At 36.7% G+C, this 23710-nt stretch overlaps 1 protein-coding gene across 3 annotated transcripts; it reads left to right on the top strand.

Annotated features, from left to right (window-relative positions):
- The first annotated feature begins 1083 nt into the window (after positions 1-1083).
- CLK4 (CDC like kinase 4) lies at positions 1084-22922 on the top strand. 3 transcript variants are annotated; one of them, XM_005904972.2, is made up of 13 exons: positions 1084-1223; positions 4326-4486; positions 9241-9463; positions 10551-10641; positions 11045-11111; positions 14498-14614; positions 14706-14872; positions 15072-15166; positions 15417-15546; positions 18309-18391; positions 21305-21384; positions 22081-22171; positions 22258-22922. In XM_005904972.2, the coding sequence occupies exons 2-13, from the start codon at positions 4326-4328 to the stop codon at positions 22396-22398; spliced, it is 1446 nt and encodes a 481-aa protein (XP_005905034.1). In that variant the 5' UTR covers positions 1084-1223; the 3' UTR covers positions 22399-22922. The 3 variants fall into 3 exon arrangements, with proteins under 3 accessions (XP_005905034.1, XP_070230279.1, XP_070230280.1); XM_070374178.1 differs by lacking the exon at positions 1084-1223 and adding an exon at positions 8086-8144 and having other exon boundaries at positions 4351-4486; XM_070374179.1 differs by lacking the exons at positions 1084-1223; positions 4326-4486; positions 10551-10641 and having other exon boundaries at positions 9323-9463.
- The last annotated feature ends 788 nt before the right edge of the window (positions 22923-23710 follow it).

Below are 23710 nucleotides of genomic sequence, written 5' to 3'. Positions count from 1 at the left end.
ATTCTTACAACTATGAAATACCTTATTTTAACTGGGCTCATTAGCTCTCATATATTATTCTGCTTGGAGACCCGGGTTCGATCCCTGGGTCAGGAAGAACTCCTGGAGAAGGAAATAGCAACCCACTCCAGTACTCTTGCCTAGAAAATTCCATGGATGGAGAAGCCTAGTGGGCTACAGTCCATGGGGTCGCAAAGAGTCTGACACGACTGAGCAATTTCACTTTCATACTTTGAATAAAACCCACAGGGGTAAATAATAGGAAAAACTTTGTTAGGGAAACTTTAGCTACCAAATCTGCTCAGGAGACAGGTAAGGAGTCTCAACAAAAACTTCTCTTTTTGTTGCTAGTTTTTCTCAGGAGCATAGGCCTTAAAAAGATATGTACCTCTGAGCTTGTTTCCTAGGCTCTCCTCTTAATTATCGGAATCCATTTTTAGACAGGAAGTTGCAAGCAGGCTCAATTACACTATCCCCAGCACCAGTCTGGACCTGGTTTGGGGCTTGTCTCTTGCGTGATGATTGTGCCTGAGTTGAGGGATCGAGGGCGGGAGGAGAAAGGGACGACAGAGGATGAGATGGTTGGATTCCATCACCAACTCAATGGATATGAGTTTGAGTAAACTTCGGGAGTTGATGATGGACAGGGAGGCCTGGCGTGCTGTGGTTCATGGGGTCGCAAAGAGTCAAACACGACTCAGCGACTGAACTGAACTGAGGTCCTCCGGTAGGCGGAAGGCAGGCAGCCAAAGTGCCATGGTGCAGCCCACTTGGGCGGAAGAGCAGGAAACGGAGCCTTCGTTGGCTCTGCTGAGAGGTGCTGCATTCAGAATAATCCCTCCCATAGCTGCAGACAGGCGCCACAAGTTTAGGGCGTTTCCGCCCAGTTTGACCCAGGTGCTCCCAGAACGAAAACAATCTAGGGCGCAGCCTCAACCAAAGCACGTCTCGGGGCAGTGACTGCTCCGCGGGGACAACTGCGTGGTGGAGGGCGGGGCCATTCCTGACGTCACGTGGAACCCGCCCCTTAGGGGTGGAGAGGGAGCGCGGGAGCTCTGTTACGCAGGCGCGTTCGCCTGGTGTGGGCGGTGCTAGAGGCTGCCGGGGGGTTGTAGGGAGACGGCGCGGCCGCCATTTTGTAGGGTGTTTGTCGCAGCTACTGGAGAGAGAAGACGGCGGTTTGCCGACAATTCGCGGCCAAAGGGCCTTTTGTTTTTGCAGAGGTAAGGCTTCGGGCAGTGTGCTCTGGGCTGGGCGGCTTCCCGGTTTTGTAAGTCTCGAAGCCAGGTGTCGGAAAAACGACGGGATTCGGGGCCTCGGCGACCGGGGTGCGTTTGGGACACAGCTCTGCTTGTGACATTTAAAACCTAAAGTTGCCCAGGCGTCATAGTAGATTTAAAATCTTAGGGATAAAAGGCCTCGGCTCAGCCGCTAGGTTTTTTCAGAGCACCCAGGCCTCTCGCATCATGGCTGCTTAGGCCGTGCTTCGTCCCGCCGGTCAGAGTGAGTACCTGTCAGGAACCCTTCTAGAACCGCCTGGAGCAAGTATACTCCTAGGTCAAGCCTTCCGTGGGTGCCTGGCCTCAGCTGTTGGTAGCGTTCGGGGATTTTCCGGGGTCAAATCTCTTGAGTGCGCCAAAGGCCCTGGCCAGGTGCCCTGGCGGATAGGCTGGGACTGTGGACTGGGCGTCCGAGGAACTGCAAGTCTGCGAGTCCAGGCGGTGGAATTTAGCTCGTGCTTATGAGATGTAAATAGGAGAGACTCAGCCATTGTGCAAACTTTTTAAAGTGGAGCGTGTCATTATTGCAGCAGATTTGCATTTCTGTTGCTTTTGAATCACATTGTCCTTGATTACTTAAGCAACCGTAGTATGCTTATCCTGTCCTTTGCAAACAGCAGTCCAAACTGACCGGGTCAATCTCCTGATCTCATTTTATAGCTATCTTTATATGCTTGTGTTCCATACATACACCTTCAGGCTTTTTGTTACCAGTTACGTCCCTCTTGGAGCCATCTAATCATAACTTTAACCTTTATAGATATTTTAAAGCCATATATATAGATGTAAATTTGTTGGGTAAAATAGAGTGTTAAAGGCAGTAGAGAATCAGGTTTCCAAGAGGGATATAAGCATATCTGATGTTTTTTGTATTTGGTGTTTTTATTGGAAGATGTCTAATGATTCTAACATGTAGAGTTCTTTATTAAGTAGAGGTAATGCAATAATTCTAGGGGGTGGGTTTTTGTTTTTGTTTTTTTGTTTTGTATGTGAAGGAACTTAATTTGTGTAACCTGGGTCTGGGATTCTTTTCTTGGCCTCCTGAGGAAATATTTCTGAAGAGTAGTGAAGGAGGGCTTCCTAACAGACGAATTAAAATGAAAGTAGTGAACTTGGCTAGAGAAATAAAAAACTTTGGGTCTCCCAAGTCTCTTATTTTAATATTTTCACATTGATAACTGGTTATATAAGAATTATGTTTTGTTCACAGGTGAGCCAGTTATGACTGGCTGACAGTAGAAGGAAAAAAGCTGCAGCAGACATGTTTTGCAAAAACTATGTGTATTAGTCATAATAATAAGCATCAATCATCAGATGGGATTTTGCTTGGTATGATTTAAGAATGCTTAACTAAGCAGTTTTTTTTTTTTTAAACTAAGCAGTTTTAAAGTTCCTATGTGATTAAAATACAATTGGGGTAATCAAAGGGTCAGAAGAATTCCACTAAAAATACAGTTCTTTTTATGGCTTTTCTGATGGTCTTTTTTGCTCCTTAATTTGTAGTGTGGTTTATTTCAGTTTCCCATATTCAGATGACCTATGAATATGTCATAGGTCAAATCCAAATGCTCACATACCAATTTCCAGTGAGAACCCTAACTAGAGTTGTAGAGTTTGTTGGACTTAACCAGTGCCTTGTCTTCCTTTTTTTGTTGTTGTTTTTTTTTTTTTTTGTCTTCCTTTTTTGAAGCAAGCTAAAAGAGAAGCTACATATCAGAAGTATGTGTGATGGGCATAGCGTTAGAATCAGCAAGAGAAGTGAGTTAAAAGATCTGAATATTAGTGGCTTCAGGCTCTGATGGCATTTTACCTATATTTTACCTATATTAGGAAATACCTCCCAGGAGATGCCTCATTTCAAAATCTTTCTTAAACCATTTGAAATCATTTAAGTTGTGTTACTTGAATTCATTTGCTTGTTACTGAGTCATTTGGTCAAACTGAAGGAGGTTAACTAAGCTGGCTTTGCTCCAGTTTACCTTTTTCAGCTCCTTGCTGGGTTGTGAAACTCACGGCCTTCAACAGAGTTTGGACATCTGTTAAAAACAAATCTGCTTTGTGAAAGAGCTAAGATGTGGAGAGGCAGATAGGGATGACTTGTTAGAATACAGATCCTGAAAAACCTAATGAAGTTTGTAGGTTGCTGTCTGATTTCAGTGTGACCATACGCATCCTTACACATTCATTTTCTTAGTCACGCGAGATCTACAACAGATAGGTTTAATTTTAAGAAGGCTGTAGGATGATCTGAAAATAAACTTGTGGTTAGAAGAAATGAGTTCATAAAAATTTTTATTGCTCTTCAGGTTCTCAGTTGAATACTGTGTTCTATTCACACCCCGAGTTCTATTCAAAGCTGAGAGTCATTCTCAAGATTTAGAGAATAGAACTCTTGAGTGTTTGAGAAAAAGGATCTGCATTAGTGGCTCTTTACCTTTAAAACAAAATCATCTCCTGTATTAGTATCCCTAAGTATTTCTCTGACTTCAGTTATTTGTGTTACAATGTTTTGCCAAAGATGCATGATACTTGTTTTAAACTAGCTCACCTTTACAGTTAACATCAATAACCTACAGTTTGATAATAGCAATAATTTAAGAGGTTAGTAGCAATTTACCATAGGAAAATGGTAAGAAAGCTTCCCAGATGTCGCAGTGGTAAAGCATCCACCTGCCAAGATGGGAGACACAAGAGAAAAGACTCTAAGCCTGAATCCTGACTCTTTATTTTTAAAATAGCAGTTAGCGAATGTTAGTTGAAGACAAGCACCGAACTGAGAATTTATCCAGAAGAATTGAAAAAGAAAGTATTAAGGTCTCACATTGTTATTTAGTACCAGGATCTGTGTGCCACTTAGAATCAATCATCTGACATACCAGTGGGGTAGTGCCCCCATGCCTTGGGAAACATTACCTACAAACATTTTAGAACCTCTGCGACCCCATGTCTTGGGTGTTTTTGTATTTAATCAATATTAATGTAAAGTACTGTATTTAGTAAACAAGCCATCTGATTCCACAACTCACTTTTCATTTCCATTAACAGATGCGGCATTCCAAAAGAACTCACTGCCCTGATTGGGATAGCAGAGAAAGCTGGGGACATGAAAGCTACAGTGGAAGTCACAAACGGAAGAGGAGATCCCACAGCAGTACGCAAGAGAACAGATATTGTAAACCACATCACCAGTTTAAAGAGTCTGATTGGTAAATTAGTCTTGAACTACTACCATTTTAACACAAATAGTTTAAATGATTTGCCATTAGCTTGTATAGCTTTCATCTGTCAAATTGTTTTTATAAATCCGTCAACAAATACTCATTCAGAAAAGATTTCCTGAGTGCCTGTTATATGCTAGACATTACTGTGAGTAGAAGAGAGTGCCTACCCTCATGAATCCATTTAGGACCTATGGGAGATAGTTGACCGAGTCTTGCTGCCAGTAACGTAGTTGTGTGAAACGAGACACAAAAGTGGTGATAGGACACACACAAGTGAAGTGAGTGATTAAAGGACCAGCAGGTGCCTTCAATTTGTATGTGAATACTAGGCAGATGTGTACATTGGGCACTTATTTAGGGCTCCACAAATGAGAGAGAATGACGGGTGGGGAGAGTTACCCAGATTAGAAAAATAGTGTGCCCTGTGAGAATGTTAACATGCTTTGGGGATTAGTTGCTTATGCTGTATTGTAGATAAGACCAGTAAATATATTTGGAATTTTTCGAAGCTTGGCTGTTTTAAGAACCATTCCTTTGCGTAGGCAGTAGCCAGTAATTTAGGGAAGGGCCGCAATAAAAATACCAAATGGCATGTGTCCTGTTTTAGTGTATTTTTACCAGTGTAAAATTTGGAGGTAATACATTTATGTAGAATTGGAGGAATTTTGTAAAGTTCCTAAATGATTAAACAAAGCCTAGGTGAGTAGTTTCTTTCATTTTGTCCTCCATGAATTTCCCTTTCTCATTTGTTTTTGTTGGTTCTATGTTTTCTCCTTGTTTTGTGCAGATGTTCCATTGGGACTGTTTGCCAGATTGCTTTCTAAATTAGCCAGCTGGGGTTACTTTAAAAAACAGTATGTAATTTTTTTCCTTTTCCATGCTAAAACAGACTTGTTCTGCAGAACAGTAAGCTTATTGGTAATCAATGCAGACTAATCATTCTTTACATTGTATGAAGAGAAAAGAGAATCTCTGCCAGGATTTCAATGACCTGAGCTAAATTAATGTACTATAGAAAATATCTGTATCCCAGTACTATAGAGAATATCTGTATCCTATATTAAAATAAATACAAAATACTCTGTAAGGCATAATGTCATAATACTAATTATTCATAAGTTTATTATGCATTATGTAGGTAAAAAAGAACTGGTATGATTGATGAACAGTTCATTTATGTAATAATTAACTGTATAAACATGATTGTCCAATAACCACTAGACTAATAGTTTCTTCTTGGCACCAGAGATGTCTGGTGGTAATTTCTCTCCATAATCTGGAGTAGTCTAATAGTCTTTTTAAGATTCAAAACTTTACAAGAGTGTTTTTTAATAAAATTACTGGAAAAAATGAAAAATACAGAAACGTATAAAGGTAATCTTGATAGGATGCTAATCCCCCATTATTTGGATATAAAATTATTTCTGATTATTTTAAAAAATACCTATGTATGCAAATCTTTGCCTCTCATGTTTCTTGGAAATAGATTCTAAGAAGAGACAGGATAGTTCAGAGTGTGAACTCTTAGAAGACTCTTGCTACATATTCATGTATTTTTCCAGAAAGTTTGTACCAAGTTATATTCCCTACAACTTGCTCCTTCATTCTCTCATCAGTCTTGGTTATTTTGAAATGCCAAGAATAGTGCTTTGTTATCATTTGAATTTTTAAATTTCTGTTGAGTTTGTCCTCCGTCATATATTTACTTACCACTTGAACATTATTTTTTTTAATTGTAGTTCATTTTGAACATTATTTTTGTATTCTTAGCCTTTTTTTCTATTAAAGTGTATTTTCCTTACTGATATATAAGCAGTTTTATTGTATATGAGTTATTGTACCTTTTTTCACATATATTGTGAAGTGTCTGTATTTTCCTGATTCGTAAGTAGCCTGTGAATTGCCCATTTTCTACAGGCTTGATCGGTTAATTCTGCATAGGAAAACTGATGTAGCTATGAACACTCATTTTGTATCCTTAAATGTCTTCCTGTAACATAGAGCTGTCGTTGTTTAGTGGCTAAATTGTGTCTGCAGTCTTCTGACTGCAGCCCTCCAGGCCCCTCTGTCCATGGTATTTCCCAGGCAGGAATACCGGAGGGGTTGCCATTTCCTTCTCCAGGGGTTCTTCCCAACGTGGGGATGGAACCTGTGTCTCCTGCATTGGCAGAGGGATTCTTTATTGCTGAGCTGCCAGGAAAGTCCCTGTAACCTAAGAGTATCAAGCCTTACACAAGTGATTCTCAAACTGTAGTGTGAATAGGATCACCTTGGAGGTATGTTAAAAATGCATATTATCAGATTATTCAGTGAGCCTCACCTGAGGCCAGGGATCTTCATTTTAAATAATTCAGTATTTTGATATTGTTAATAAACAAACCATCCTCTGAGAAACACTGTTTTAAGCTCTTCAGGCTGGCATGCAAGATTCTGGATGATCTGTTTGCAGCTTATTTGCTTATGCATCCCTATTTGAAAATTGCTCTTGCTGAAATTATTTCCTAAGTATATGTAGACAAACTCATCTCTGAGCCACTGTGGTTAAAGTGCTCTATAAATGTAAGATGGTAATATGCCATTTTTCTCCCCTCATTTCTACTTTTTACTTTGTCCAAAGTCTGATTTCCCTTTAAGATGCAACTCTTCTCTTTTTCATGAGATTTTCCATGACCGTTTTAAGCATTTTGAGATTTTTTTCCCCTCTGTGACCCTAAGCACTCATATATAGGCTTTTGGCATTTCCTGCATTGTTGAGTCATTAATTTGTTGGCAGAGATTTTTGCCTCATATATATTTTTTATCTCCCACAGGACCTGTGTGGAAATAAAAAGGAATGAGCATAGCCTCGTTAGTCTTGGCTATTTTGAAGAACTATTGTGAAATATTCACTGGGTGATTAGTGAATATTTTTAGAAATAAAATCAATCTGTTCATCCTGTTCACTCTGTCCATGTAGCCTTTATAATTCTGTAGATTTTGTTTATGTAATCTCTAAGCTTTGGTTGTTACAGGTTGAAGAAGTCCTCAGCTTTTTAGTTTATTCTCATGGTATTACTTCACCCTGGTGTGTGTTATTCTGAAGATTATGGTTATCAGCATCTCTAATCTCATGCACCAGTCCAGCTAAAGATAGTGTTAGTTTTTTTCTGATAAATTTTGGCTTTTTATGGGAAGGATGCCTTACAGGATTAAACAGGTGCCCTTCAGAGTATAGTAATGTCTAGCTTGATGTCGATCCCATATGGTTCCAAGCAACTGATAGACCTAAAGTCTTGCCCTAACATCCTGAGTTGTTTTTCCAGTGGCTAGAACTTAAGGCTGACACTGGAGAAAGGGGAAAAGGGGTTTCTGCATCTCCCCAGCCTGGATTTGATGCCAGCCCTGTTGAGTAGGAGTTTTAGAGATGCTTCTCCTTTACTTCTGCCTAAACCATTTAGCTCCTTTGTGAAAAAGAATGACAGCATATTCTGGGGAAAAGAAACCTATTGGTGAGGGCAATCTAGTCAACATCTGTCACTCCATTGCTTATTAGGATTATTTTAGCTGATGTGTCTGACTGGGCAGGTGTCCCCTCTCTCCCTCAGTGCTCCATGTGCATCCCTCTTGAAGCTTCACACTCTGTTGAAGAGGACTCTCATCCCAGGTAGAGAGGGGGACGGGAAACTGGGCCAATTGAATGTGTGTCTTTTTCTTTCCATCAGATCAAGGCTGCTTAACTGAAATCCATTTGCTTCCTGAGGTCCATGGCCTCTGAAATTTCTCACCAAGTTTTGTTTATGCATTTTTGCATTTCTTATGGGACAGGGTCCATATCTTTTATCAGATTTTCAAAGGGATATGTAGATTCAGAAGTTAAGCACTCTGGTACCAGGCGATGCTATTTTCCCTGAATTCTTGTTTATTTCTCACACAGGAATGACAGGAAACTCAAAATGCACAGGGAAGCAGGGGGTTGAGTAATCCTAGGCAAGCAATTACAAGATCTTTTTCCCATTTAGGACGAATGTATTTTAGATATCTTTGGCACATGAAGCAGCCTTCAAAAACTGTGTTGTCTATTTCTCAGAGGATATAGGAAGCTCGAAATAAAGAGAGAAGATGGGATAGATGAGGTGTAAAGCTGGCACACACAGTAGAATTTAGAATGTGCTCTTCAACCATAGCAAATCATTTTCCTTCTAGGGATCTTGGTTTAGCCATCTATAAAATGAAAGTGCTGAAATACATTTGATTCCTTTTAGCTCTGATTCAGCTTTCTTGAGAGAATTCTCTGTGCCAGAGAAATCTAAAATTCACTTACATTAAGAAAGGAATCCTTTTTTCCCTGTCTCGTATTGTGTATAGTTCTGAAAAAAGGAAGAGAGCTTAGTTACAGATGGGTATATCCTAAGACTGATGAATTTCAGAAGAGCAGTTTTGTGAATTTTCTTTGGTCTTAACTTTGATCAGAAAATAAAGGGACTCTTAAGTAAGCACTGAATATGTTGAATGATTTGACTCAAACTTTATTTCTTGATAGTAGTATATATTAGTAGAAATATATGAACACATTTACTTGTTGGTTAAAGTAAAATTATTTTAAGTTTTATGAGTTAAGTATAAATTGACCCATCAGTTTGTACTTTTTTCTTTTATTGAGTTAGCTGTTTAAACCAGGAGTACTTGAGAGAATGTTTTATTTTTAACCATATTATTCTAGAATGAAGAGTGTAATTTTTAATACTTTAATGTGTTTTCAGTCATTATTTAGAAGCAAGGTCCTTGAATGAGAGAGATTATCGGGACCGGAGATACATTGATGAATACAGAAATGACTACTGCGAAAGATATGTTCCTAGACATTATCACAGAGACGTTGAAAGCAGTTTTCGAATCCACTGCAGTAAATCTTCAGTCCGAAGCAGGAGAAGCAGTCCTAAAAGGAAGCGTAATAGACACTGTTCAAGTCATCAGTCACATTCGGTATGATTCATTTTGTTTTTATTTTGGGTGGATACTTACTTGTGTGTAAAAGCTCTTATTGGGCCAATAAGTTTGGAAAAGTTTATAATACTGTATGAATGTAATTGTCTTTAAATTACTTGAATCCTTAAAGGAAGTATCAAAATTCTTACAACTAATCTGTATTTGTTGATATTAGTTAGCCCTCATTTACCTACATTTACTCATTTTCTGTAGACCAGATCATGAGTTTCATCATTTTAATATTAAAAATATTTTTATGCTTTATAACAATCTTATGAAAAGTAAAGGCACCCATCTTTTCTTTCATCTCAAACTTTTTTTCTAAAAGAAACCTATTTCCCAATACTTGGAAACAAATATAGAACGTTGCACTGGTGGATATTTAATCCTGAATATAACACAGTCCCATAACACAGTGCATCATTGTTCCAATTAGTTAGGTTGGAGTTCTGAAAGTGGGTGCCGAATGGGAAGTTAAATGTCCAAAAAGCCTGTTCTTTTTTTTAATTCACATATCTTCACTTGTTTGATAAGTAAACTGAGTTAATTATTTTCCTTCCCAAGTTTTCTTCAATAGAACTAGCATTGAACATTGAAATTAACTAGCCTTTATTGTCCCCTTATATTTTAATCGTGTATGTTTAAAAATATTGCTAAATAATAAATTTGTTGAACTAATATTGACATTTCAAAACATTTTTCTGACAAACTAGACATCCCAACTCACAGCATATGCTATTTTATAACAAGAGATTATAGATCATGACATTTGCATTCTTTAAATTTCAGACTTCAATTAAGTCAATATTTTAAAGAGACAATTGTGTTGTTTTTTTTCTATTGCCACTTTAAGTATCTTATCTGAAAATCTGTTCCTTGCCATGTTTTTCTTCTGTAACATAAACTGTGCCCTGTGAATTTCTGGGGACTGAATTTGAAATTGCTCCTGCCAACTGTTCGTGGCCTGGTGCTTATCTGAATGCCTGAATATCTCCCCGCTGAATGAATTGCGTATTCTGCCCTGAATTCACTCTGATATATTGATTGGCTGGACGATCTTGGTGCTGCCCACTTGCCGTTCCAGAAGAGCCACCGAAGGAAAAGATCCAGGAGTATAGAGGATGATGAGGAGGGTCACCTGATCTGTCAAAGTGGAGACGTTCTAAGAGCAAGATGTATAGAATATTTTTCAACACTTTTTAAACTTTGCAGACAGAATAATCTTTTTAAGAATAGTTTGTCAGCGGGGGGCTAAAGAACTCTTCATTGCTTTTTTGTTTTGTTTTTCGTGGGTTTGTTTGTTGTTCTTTTGTATTTCTTCTTTTCTATAGAGTTTAAATATTTCTACTCTACTAAAGTTCCAAAATAATCAGTGGAATTTGAGATTAGAGCAAGAAAGATAGCTCTGTCTGAATTGTTTTTGTAACAGCTGAAAATAAAATAATTTTGAGTGCTGAAACCTTAGTTATGCTTTGATAGAGATCATTTGAAAATATTCCACACTTAAGCTTTCATTGTTTGAATAACTGATAATTTGTGCTCAGGTACTTATACTTCTTTCTCCCCCCCTCACTTTAGATGAAATCGTGGATACTTTGGGTGAAGGGGCCTTTGGCAAAGTTGTAGAATGCATTGATCATGACATGTAAGTTTGTTTTTTCTTTTTTGAATATTCTAATATTTTTGGTAGGGAAGGATCCATAATTTGGATAAAATTGAATTTAACTGGTTAACTGTGTTTCCTGGGAGGTATAAGTATTCAAAATTTCTTTTAACTGTGTATGATTTATTTACTTATGAATGTGAATTTTGATCAGGAATGTTGAACATTCTTATCAGATGGAGTCAATTGAAATTAAAGTGAGTGTTCCAGTGAGGAGTTTCTCAGAACGTAGGCCCTTAACTTTCTAAAAAAGATTTGGAGTGCTTTACCCTACTTCTGAACTGCAGAGACAATAAAGCATGGCTAATCTTGGTTCAAAAACCTTTATTTCCAAAAGATATTATTTGCACATTAGGGTCAGCTTCTTAAACTATGAAGAAATTACTTAAAGCCTACAGAATAAAGTTCAGATTGAGTTATAATAACCTTTTTGTTACTTGATATCCTTTCTGCTTCATTTTTCATGTTTTGCTCTAGAATATGTATTCTGTGGTTGCAAGTTTTTTTGTAAGTGAAACTTGTAAAACTGTTGAGTGAAAAGTGCACATTTTTAAATTGACATCTAACTTTCTCATCATAAAATAACTGAGGGTATAATTTCCAGATTATTTTAAGTGTTGATTTTTTTTAGTAAACATGTATCCTTATGTTTGGGGGAATGTAAGTACAATAGCTTCATGCTTCCTGTCATCCAGGAACAAACTTTTCTTGACTACTTAGAAATGGTTTTTCCTTGAACTTATTTTTACTCCACTTTTCATAAAGAACATTTTCCTGAATGTCTTGTTTTATCACCCTTTTCTCTCTACCACAAAAATGTGAACATAAAGTAACATTTTAAGATATTTTGAAATACTTTGACTTAGTGAAAGTGTTAGTCATTCAGTTGTGTCCAACTGTTTGTGACCCCATGGAGTGTAACCTGCCGGGCTCCTCTGTCCATGGAATTCTCCAGGCCAGGAATACTGGGGTGGGTAGCCATTCCCTTCTCCAGAGGATCTTCCCAACACAGGGATCGAACCCAAGTCTCCTGCATTGCAGACCAATTCTTTACCATCTAAGCTATTGGGGAAACCCCACTTTGACTTATCAAGGTTGCTAAAATAATCCAAAGAATTCCTATGTATTCTTCACCCAGATTCCACAAATGTTAACATTTTATAGTATTTACTCTTTCATTCTCTATATTTGCATATTATGTGTATTTTCAAATTTTGTCTACTAATTTACAGGTTAGATTCAGATTTCACTAGTTGTCCCATTAAAATTTTCTTAAAATATCTTGAGATTCCAAGACTTGAGTATTTGAGACACTCCAGTTAATAGTACTCAATTTGATCAAGTACACAAAGATCTGTTACAGATTTTCATACTAGACCTAAAATGGGTTTCACAAGGTGGCTCAATGGTAAAGAATCTGCCTGCAATACAGGAGACCTGGGTTTGATCCTTGGGAGGGGAAGATCCCCTGGAGGAGGAAATGGCAACCCACTCCAGTATCCTTGCCTGGAAAGTCCTATGGACAGAGGAGCCTGGCGGGCTATAGTCCATGGGGTTGCAAAGAGTCAGACACAGCTAAGCACTCACCACGCATGGTTACTACAGTAGCATTAACTAACACTGTTACCCATCTTTCATTTTTATAGCTATATTAGCCCTTAGAAAACTTGGCTGTACAATTAAACAGATGAGACAAGAAGTTTTGTCATAGCAGTTTTATAGTAATTCTTTTTTAAATCCATTTATTTTTAATTGAAGGATAATTGCATTACAATGTTGTGTCGGTTTCTTCCATACATCAACATGGATCAGCCATAAGTATACATAATGTCTTCTCCCTCTTGAACTTCCCTCCCCATCCCACCCTTCTAGATTGTCACAGAGACCCCGGTTTGAATTCCCTGAATCATACAGCAAATTCCCACTGGCTATCTGTTTTACATATGGTAGTGTATATGTTTCCATGCTACCTATAGTGATTCTTTTAAGCCTTGAGATATATGCATCATAGATTTTATAATCATCAAAATAATTTTTGAATGATTTACCAGCCTATAACTTCATTAGGGCCTTCTTAAGCGAATTGGAAAGATTTGCTATCCAGCCACTAGAAAAATTTGTTTGCCTCAAAGATTTTTTTTTTTTGACATCCTAGGGCACATACCTTGCCATACTAATCTTCACATCCATGAGGTTTTCTTTTCTAACATGAAAAGGCTATAGTGAAGAAAACAGGTTTGAATGCTGGCTTGTCTTCAAAAAGGTCAGCTTTAGGAAAGAGGACAAAAGGAAGTTGCAGATTTGGAAACCTTTTTCCTCAAAATCATTCAGAGCTGTATCTTTGCGGGGGCGTGGAGGTGGCCTCCTCACATGGCTTGCAAGATCTCAGTTCATCATCAGTGATCATACCTGAACCCATGGCAGTAAAAGCCTGTGTCTTAACCACTTGACCATCACTTCCCTCTATACTTTGTAGGAAGTATTCCTTGGTGGCTCAGTTGGTAAAGAATCTGCCTGCAGTGCAGGAGACCTGGTTCAGTCTCTGGGTCCGGAAGATCCCCTGTAAGAGCATGGCAACCCATTCTAGTATTCTTGCCTGGAGAATCCCGTGGACAGAGGAACTTGATGGGCTACGGTCCATAGGGTCACAAAGAGTTGGACACGACTAAAGCAGCCTAGCACACATGTGCACATGGACGCCCAGTCTAAAGCACACTGCCCTAGATTGTAGCTGTTTCTACCTGTTGGCATCCCTGAATGAACTAAACATTGTTTCGGCTTCATGACTTAATGATGGTGTTTCCTTTGCTGGAATTTTCTCCCAAATCTAATGAATTGACAGTTAGTTGTCTTTCAGGGCTCAGTTGTGTGTCTCCTCCTTTCTGAAGATGTCTAAACTCCCCTAACCCCAATCAATAGGTTCTTTCTTCTGTCTACTCCATATCAAGCACTTGTAACCTTTATGATAAGTTGTTTGTGTCTGTCTTTTCCATTAAACTGAGATACATAGGACAAGCCTTTTTAATCACTAATACCTGTGTACCGTCTGTCACAGTCAGTCTCTTATCAGTCTCTCTTAGTGAATGACCAAATGCTTTCAGCAGTAGTATATTCTGTTCAAGGTTTATATTTTTATCCTCCTCTAAAAGGGGGGGGAAAAATCTCAGTAAATTTAAACTTTTGGAAACAAATATTAGCATTCACAGGTATTAAGAGAATCATCACTCCATGTAAAGTGAATTTTGTTAAAATGCTTTAAAAAAAAAAACATTAATAAGGAGCTGCTATAACATGCCCTGAAAGATTATTTTAGGACACATGTCTTCAACCACCTCCTGTACATTTATCATTTTCATTTTGTTTTTAAGGGATGGCATACATGTAGCAGTGAAAATTGTAAAAAACGTGGGACGATATCGTGAAGCAGCTCGTTCAGAAATCCAAGTATTAGAGCATTTAAATAGTACTGATCCCAATAGTGTTTTGTAAGTATAAACTTGGAACTGTGATCCATCACGTTACATGAAATAATCAGAGTTCTATAAACTGAATCATTTTTATTTTGATCTGTTTTAGCCGATGTGTCCAGATGCTAGAATGGTTTGATCATCATGGTCATGTTTGTATTGTATTCGAACTCTTGGGACTTAGTACCTATGATTTCATTAAAGAAAATAGCTTTCTGCCATTTCAAATTGACCACATCAGGCAAATGGCATATCAGATCTGCCAGTCAATAAATTGTAAGTACACTTTCTTAAATTTTTAAATACCAATAAAGTTTTTATTATATAAGTAACATATCAAAGCATTGTCGCTAAAACTGCACATATTACAAGATGAAATTGCTTTTGATTCCTACGTCTATCACCACTCCTCCCTTCCCGCAATATAGATTAAATTTGTGAGTGAAACTAATAATGTCTTTTTGTTCTTTTGTAGTTTTGCATCATAATAAATTAACCCATACAGATCTGAAGCCTGAAAATATTTTATTTGTGAAGTCTGACTATGTAGTCAAATATAATTCTAAAATGGTAAGTTAAAGACTTGTGTTAATTTCGGTAGTTATCTTTAAAATTAATTTAGCTTGATACGATGCTTGGATGAGAAATTTTACCTCTAAGACTTATTATATCCTGGTGTTTAACCCAAAAAGGGTAATCCTTTGCCTTTCTCAAGGGGTTATATTGAAAATCAAAAAGGCAATTCACGGGCAAGCCTTTTGGAATAGTGCTGTAAAGTATTTTATATATTGAACTTTGTGTTTACTCAACTGTTTTCTAGAAACGTGATGAACGCACACTGAAAAACACAGATATCAAAGTTGTTGACTTTGGAAGTGCAACATACGATGATGAACATCATAGTACTTTGGTATCTACACGGCATTACAGAGCTCCAGAGGTCATTTTGGGTCAGTAGACACCAGACTTCCTGATACTTTAATTGGAAAAGATATTTTTGTTCTCTACAGTTTCTATTGTGGGGGCCAGGTAGTGGGTGGATAGCTATGATTTTCTTAGTAGTGTACAGAAAATGTTTTCTGTTTCCATAAAAGCTGTCTGGTCATTGCTATAATTATTTTTCCTGAGTGGGAATAATATACCATCTGTAAAGATATTCCAAGTGGTCGTTATTTTTGAACACGTCAGTCTTACGTGATCATAAGAGAACAAGTTCTGTTGGCTTAATGACATCATAGTGTGGTTTTTGAAATGATGGGAACACCTATTTTTGTCTCATCACTAGAGCTTGGTGGTAATGAAAATGCTGAAGATCTAGTGGGCATACATCTGTGTGCAGGGTGGATGATAAGAGGGAGCTTAGGGAAAGAGCATCTTGTGCCTCAAAATTTATGTTAGTCACCAGGTCGTGTTGATAGAGCTGGGAAGTCAGAGACGACTTTGAGGGGCTTGGAAACAGCGGGGAAAAATCAGATCAGGTGACACTGGGAGATATAATAGTTAAATGGAATAACCATAATACTTGGCTGAATGTAAGTTTCAACTGAGGTTGGATAGTAAAAAACATTTTCATGGAATCAGTCTTTTCCACTTTTTACCTTTTTGTCCAAGAAGACTGGTAGTTCAGAATAGGAGTATGAAATCAAACTAATGATGTGTTTATCTAGAGTAGAGGATTGGTAAAAGGGTAAGGAAATTAAGAATATTTTATAGAACTAGCCAGTAGAACTTGCCATGATGATAGAAGTGTTACATCTGCACTGTCCAATATGGTAGCCATTAGTAGCCGTAAGTAGACTACTGTGTACTTGCAGTGTGGCCAGTTAATTTAAATTTTAGATTTAAATAGCGATGTGTAGTTAGTGGCTACCTCATAGGACAGTGCAGGTTTAGAGCTTGTCTTTGAGGTTGATGTTACTAGGATTTCTGCTTAGTGTGGTCTGAAAGAATCTGCTTCTGTTGCAGTAGTTTAGAAAGTATGTTCATGGTTGAGGACTGAAGGGTGCAAGGAAGGTAAGAGAGAATAGTGTGGAAAGAAATGTGGGTGGAGAGGTATTTTCATAGCTTAAAAAGAGAGAAACTTGTTGGAACATCCCCAGCAGTTAAGTGGTTAAGATTCTGCTCTTCTACTGCAGTGGGTGTAGGAAACTTAAGATCTTGCATGCTGTGCCCATGCTGTGCAGTGCAGCCAAAAAAATAAAAGATAACTTGCTGTGTTTTATCAATTTTAAGAAGCAGATTTTTGCCCACATTTTAACATTGTGGGAGAACACGAAACAATTGGCATTTCTTTCTTTGTTATTGGTATGTAAAACGGCAGTGTATCTTACACTCAATTAATGGCCTTTTTCTAGGTTGGGTAAGATATAGTGATTCTTGGTATTGATACAGTCCCATGGGTGGCCAGGCTGTAAACAGCTGTTATAAATCCGAAACTGGCATTCTTGGTCTTTAGGAGAAGAAATGAAGAGATGGAAAGATTAGAAGCATTCATTATGTGTTTGTGTGAAGTGTTACTCCTGAAGATAAAGGCAGAATTAGATTGAAGAGGAAGATGTAAGAGGAAGACGGTTGATCTTACATCTTGGGTGTTGGTAATAAACAGAAGTTGGGAAATTCCAGTAAAACTGAATGACGTGAAATTCCAAAGAGTGTTAGAGCTAACCCATAACAGAATGAGATGATGTACAGTGGTATGCTACAGAAGGTTACAGTCATTTGCTAGAAAGCTGGACTGGGAGAAGGGAGTGGTTGCAAAAGAAAACTTTCATCTTAGGTCCAAGCTCTTAATCATTTGCAAAATTTTCATGTGTTACTGTTACTGTAAGTAGAAACAGGCTCCATCTTCCATTTGTTCAAATGATACGCCCTGTAAGGGTTAACAAAAATAACTGAATCATACCTTGCATATATCGTTTCTTTGTCTTTAAATTCAGTGATATTACTGGAAGAAATTGAAATGTTTTTTAAAGTAGGTTTTTTGTACATTATTGTATTAAATACTTAAACTTTGAAAGATGAAAACATCTGTGTGGTTTCCTCTTTTCTTTCTAATTAAATACAGACTTAAGGCTAGGTGTCTTTTTCTTTTTTGAATACTACTACTGTTGAGGGTTCTGAAGGAGAAAGTATAATATAGATCATGTATAGACAATCTGAAAGTACATATAGAGATACCTCTGTGTGGACTTTTAAATGACTGTGTAATTCCGCTCATGGGTGCTTAGAATATTTGTAATATCTATTATAATTCCTACATAATTTATGTAGTACAGTATTTCTTTTAATGGAAACTAGAAACGCAGATACCAAGCTGATAATTGATAGGGGGTTAGTAATTACATTCTGAGGATAATTGTTGATCTGTATTTGCATTAATAAAATGTAAAGTTTCATAGAACAGCCATGAACTGGATATAACAGAGTTCCTCTTTGCACAAGCAATTAAAAGACTATGAAACATTTGCTAGTGTCTCTTGTTTTACATAAAAAGCCTCTTCCCCTAGGTTAAAATACTATAATTTGATATAAGGATATGGAGGACTCAAAGGATACTGAATAATGTTTGATATAAAACTAAAAACGTAAGCTGTGGATTTACTATCATTCTTCTAAATGGGCTGTATAAAGAGAGCACCCACACAGGAAAAGATTTAGTGTATTAACAGTTAAATTGTTACATAATAAAATGCTTGGTTTTGTTTTTAAATAGCTTTAGGTTGGTCTCAGCCTTGTGATGTTTGGAGCATAGGTTGCATTCTTATTGAATATTACCTTGGTTTCACAGTCTTTCAGGTATGTATTTACTAAATGTTATTTACTAATTCTTTGCTTTATGTATGTATGTATGTATTTTCGGCTGCACTGGGTTTTCATTGCTCTATGTACAGGCTTTCTCTAGTTATGGTGAGCAGGGGTTCCTCTAGTTGCACGGCTCTATAGTGAGCTTTAAATGTTAAAGGCCTGTTGAAGTTTTGGTTTCTGTTTTGAAAAGTTGCCATTGTGTGTCAGTATTCTTAAGATTAAAATTTGCATATGCAAAGTAGTCATCCTCTAAAACCATAATGGAATGAAATACTACTCTGAGTGAATGGTCATAATTCACTCTGCATGTGATTGGAGATTTTAAACATATGGTTCCTATTGAATACGAAAAACATGGTTCATGTGAATGTGATCCATTTTTTGTGTGTGTGACATGCTTTCATAAATTTAAATTAGTGTATCTGTGGTCAGTTTTCATTCAGTTCCGGTTATGTTGCACTTGTTTTTTAAAAGAATTCAGAAACAGTACGTTGTATTAAGCATCTGTGACATGTTAGGCACATTTCTAAGCACTATGTGTACAAAAATGAAGACAATATCTCTGTCCTCAAGAAAGTCATACACAAGATAGATAATGCAAGAACTGTGAAGAGTATAATGTGCTATTTGTTAAAATGGAACAATGTAAAAAGTGTGGTGGAAACCCAGAAACGGAACAGTTAAGTTTCCTTAGAGAAGGCATCACTGAGGAGTAGAGAGTTTAGTCCATGCTATGAGGAGGAGTAGGAGTTTGTCATAAAGCTAGAGAGTGTGTGATGGCCATATCAGGAAGAAGAAATTGTGTTCATAAATGCAACAGGCATACAGAAAGGTACTCTAGTTGAGGAAGAATGAATAGTGCTATCAAGTGTTTTGGATACATAGAAAAATAGTGTCAATAGGCAAGTACTGACACTTGTAGTGTACTTGTTTGCCATAGAAAGATATTTGTTTTACCCTACAAGTCAGTTCAGTTCAGTCCCTCAGTCATGTCCAACTCTGCAACCCCATGGACTGCAGTGTGCCAAGCTTCCCTGCCCTCCTAAAGCTTATTCAAATACATGTCTATTGAGTCAGTGATAAAATTCAACCATCTCATCCTCTGTCGTCCCCTTCTCCTGCCTCCAATCTTTCCCAGCATCAGGGTCTTTTCCAATGAGTTAGTTCTTCGCTGATCCTACAAGTCAGTGGTTTCCAGATACAGACTGGTCTAAAATGAAAACGATTTTGTAGAGTTGCCATTCTGGCTTTCAAGTAGAAATTATCCCTCTTTGTTTTTTGTTGTTTGGTGGTTTTGTTTTTTGGTGTTTTTTTAGTATTAAAATGTCCCTTTTATGAGATAATAGTTATTTTTAAAAAGATAAAAGCCCTTACTTGGCAAAGTAAAAGGGTGAAAATGTTATTTAGGTCTCCACATTTTTTCCTCATAATTTTACTTAATATCTGAAAGCTCAAACTCTTGAAAGCTTCAAGTGGTGTAACATTGAAGAACTTGAAATAGGGTTGTAATATGATCAAAGTATGTTCTGGGCAGGGTGAGGGCTGTTAGGGAGTTCCTGGCTAATTCTGTCAAGGTTGATTTGAGGTTATGACAGTGCAGGATGAGGAGGAAGCTGCGATGAATTAAAAGTCATTTAGGTGGCTGTTGCAGAATACATGTGTTTACTGCTATGAGGCACTTCATGCTTTTGTCTGATCTGTAGCGAGCTTGTTAAAAGTACTCTAGATTAAAGTGATATCTAGAAAGTCGCTATTGCATCACTCCTAGGAGGTGGTATCTGACTTTGTGGTAGTAAGCTGTAGGGCCAAGGAAAAAGCTGAGCACAGTGCATGCTTTCTTCATTCTGACACATAAAAATTTTTTCAAATGGTTTTACAATTATAAATCACTGGGATCTTAAGCATGGATTATTAACTTTGGTTTGAGATTCGGTTTATATTTGGATTCTACCCTCCAAAATGTCTTCAGCTAAGGTGCTTTGTGAAGATATGGAGCTTGTATTATTTATTCCTGTCATGAATTAAGAATATCATTTTGAAAGCAGTGTGCTAGGCACAGTAGTTAATGGGTTTAAAAAGCATTGCTCACAGACTGCTCTCCAGAGGTTGGCAAACTGTATCCTGCCTGATGCCTGCTTTAAACAATGAAAAAGAATATGTGATAAAGACCATTTGTGACCATCCAAGCCTAAAATATTTGCTATCTGGTCTTTTATAGAAAAATTGCCAGCCTCTGCTCAAGGAGTGTATTATTTCAGCTGTCAGTTTAACAGTTTATTCTACTTTAGCCAAAACTCTGTTACTATGTAATTTAAGAATAAAACTTTTTCACTTGGATTCACAGCTCAAGTTTCCTCATTTACGAACTATATACTATTGAGCTAGTATCTTGAAAGTCATGTTCCCACATACTTAGCTCTGGGTTGTAAGAATTACTGGGATTGTATTTTTATTATCTAGGATTAGGAAGTGTTACAGGGTTGCTATCCATTCAGTAAATGGAGGTTAGTTAAGCAGCTGATAAAATGAGACAGATTTTTGGTAATCTTCCCCAGGCATCTTAGACACTGCAATAAATACAAATAAATAAGGAAAAACTGTTCAGTTTTACATTAAACAAATTATTCAGAGTTTGTAAATCAACTCTATGTCAATAAAATACATTTTAAAAACCTATTCACCATCTGCTATACAGCCCTTACTGATCCAATTCAGAAAGACTTCAGTTTTACTGGGCTTGTATTAGATAATACAGCTCATGCAGTTATAGTCCTCTGAAATGGAGTGTAATATGAATTGTATAATTGTCTAACCTGGTCCTTTTACAGAAGCACTGTTTTGTTTCCCTTTATTGCATGTACAGAAATGGAACGTGCTAAGTTTCTTTTTCCTACTTTTTTTTAGACTCATGATAGTAAAGAGCACCTGGCAATGATGGAACGAATATTAGGACCCATACCAACACACATGATTCAGAAAACAAGGTATGTTTCTTAAGATTAAAGCCCTTGGGTGCATACAGTGGCCTGTATTCAAACTACAGAAAATCCATCTTTGTTTGTGGATTTTTTTTTCATGAAGTCAAGTTTTTTGAAAAGTAATGCAGTGTTTACTTTGTGATCTAGTAAATAAAATGGTGTTTTTATACTCAGGCTAACCTTTGCATAAATGTTTTCCTAGGTCAATACAAAAATAATACATGGAGTAGTAAAAAGACCTTGATTTGGAATCATATCAGTCTTAGTTTGAATTCCACACTTTTGCTAACTAGCTCTATGTCTTTGGATAAGATATTATATAAGAGGTTTCAAAACATAGCTTTATCACAAGTCACCCATAGAATTGTTAAAGATTTTCAGCCTCATTCCACATCTAATGACATCAGAATTTACACAAATGGTTATAGGAACCTGGTTTTAAAGCTGGCATTGTTACACATGTGGTATTTGGAAACAACTTAGGTGGGATACTAAAACCTTATAGGGTACAAGATTAAGAAAGATATAGTTTAAGATATCTGATAAATAATTATTGTTGAGATATTTAGAAATTGTGTGCTTATGTATATAGAGAGAGCTGCTTATGGTTCAGGGTTCTGTCTGTTACCCCTGTTCTCTGGTAAGGGCAGGGTAAGCATGTGAATCTTTTTTTAAACTAACCAAGACTTCTCTTTCCTGTAGAAAACGCAAGTATTTTCATCATAATCAGCTAGATTGGGATGAACATAGTTCTGCTGGTAGATATGTTAGGAGACGCTGCAAACCATTGAAGGTAAGAAAAAAAAAAGAATTAAATTTTTTTTTTTAACTTTTTAACTATTTTTTAATGTCCTTCTTTAACATCATTTTTCTCCTCAGGAATTTATGCTTTGTCATGATGAAGAACATGAGAAACTGTTTGACCTAGTTCGAAGAATGTTAGAATATGATCCAGTGAAAAGAATTACTTTGGATGAAGCATTGCAGCATCCTTTCTTTGACTTATTAAAAAAGAAATGAAATGGAAATCAGTGGTCTTACTATACTTCTCTAGAAGAGATTACTTAAGACTGTGTCAGTCAGCTCAACATTCTAATATTTTTGTAAACATTAAATTATTTTGTACATTTAAGTGTAAATACTGTATGTTTTGTATCAATAGCATAATTATCTTATTAAGCAAACATGGTCTTGATAATGAATGAAATATAAAAGCTAAAATTTTTCTTTTTTGAGATTAATTACCATTTTTAAAAACCTTTGGAATATCCTTTGTGTCCAGTGATAATTGTGATTGATCTTGTGTTTTGTACATGAAAGTTGACTCTTTGAAGTGATTTTTTTTTTTTTTTTTTTTTTTTTTTGAGTAAAAGAAAATCTTGACTACTTCATTCTTAAATGACTATACCTCACACTTTTAATTTTTTTTTCTGTAGTTGTTGAACAGGTAATAAGTATTATTAACTCTCAGTAGGAAGATATTAGAAACCAGATCCCATAGGAAATGTTTGCTGTTGAAATTTCATTAAATTTTAAGTACTGTGTTCTGTTTCCTTGGGTGATGTCAGTGGTGGTAAGTAGCATGGAAAGACATCAACTTGTGCATCGTGATAGGTTAAGGAAACCACATACACCCTTCATTTAAGATTAAATGAGAAGTTAGCTTGGAAAGCCCTATTTTCCAATGGCTATTTATATCACAAACATAGGAATAGAAGTTCTGATTACTGAGGTTTTTAATGCCAAATCTTCAGGTGTTGAAATTGCTAGTATCTATTTCCTTATCATTTGAAGTATAAATACTTGAACCTCAGCCTATGAGACTTTAAGGTTATTATTAAGCAGCTTATATTTATGTTAATCTTTATTGGGAAAAAAAAAACATGATTTGAATGGAAAACACTTGGATAAGAAAACTGCAGTTTTCAGACCCTAGCTAACATGACCTTTTTGTTTGCCTGAAGGTATTTTTCCTTATTATTACCAATTTCACACTAAAAACGATAATGGTAAATGTTAGTTTAAAAAAAAAAAAAAGCCGTTGATCAGTCTGCAAGGTAAAAATAATTTTTGTTGTAGAATTCATGATTGATTATCCGGATACAGGTTTTTTGTTAAAGGTATCCCCATTTTTGAAGTGCCTTACCAAAGACTTGAGTTTTATTGCTTTTGAACATAAAGTGCATGTAAGTTTTAGTATGACAAATAGTGAAACCAAGGTGGGTTTCTGTATGGAATCCACTGGCAGCATTTGCACATACAGTAAAGATACATTCCTGAAGTTGGCTAGAAATTTTAAAGAGCTGAAATAAATTTTGGCAAAGCATCACTG

This window comes from Bos mutus, chromosome 7, assembly GCF_027580195.1.
Source record: "Bos mutus isolate GX-2022 chromosome 7, NWIPB_WYAK_1.1, whole genome shotgun sequence".
Taxonomy (NCBI): Eukaryota; Metazoa; Chordata; class Mammalia; order Artiodactyla; family Bovidae; genus Bos; species Bos mutus.
Note: the sequence above shows the minus strand (reverse complement) of the source record. Positions and strands in the feature narration are given on the sequence as shown.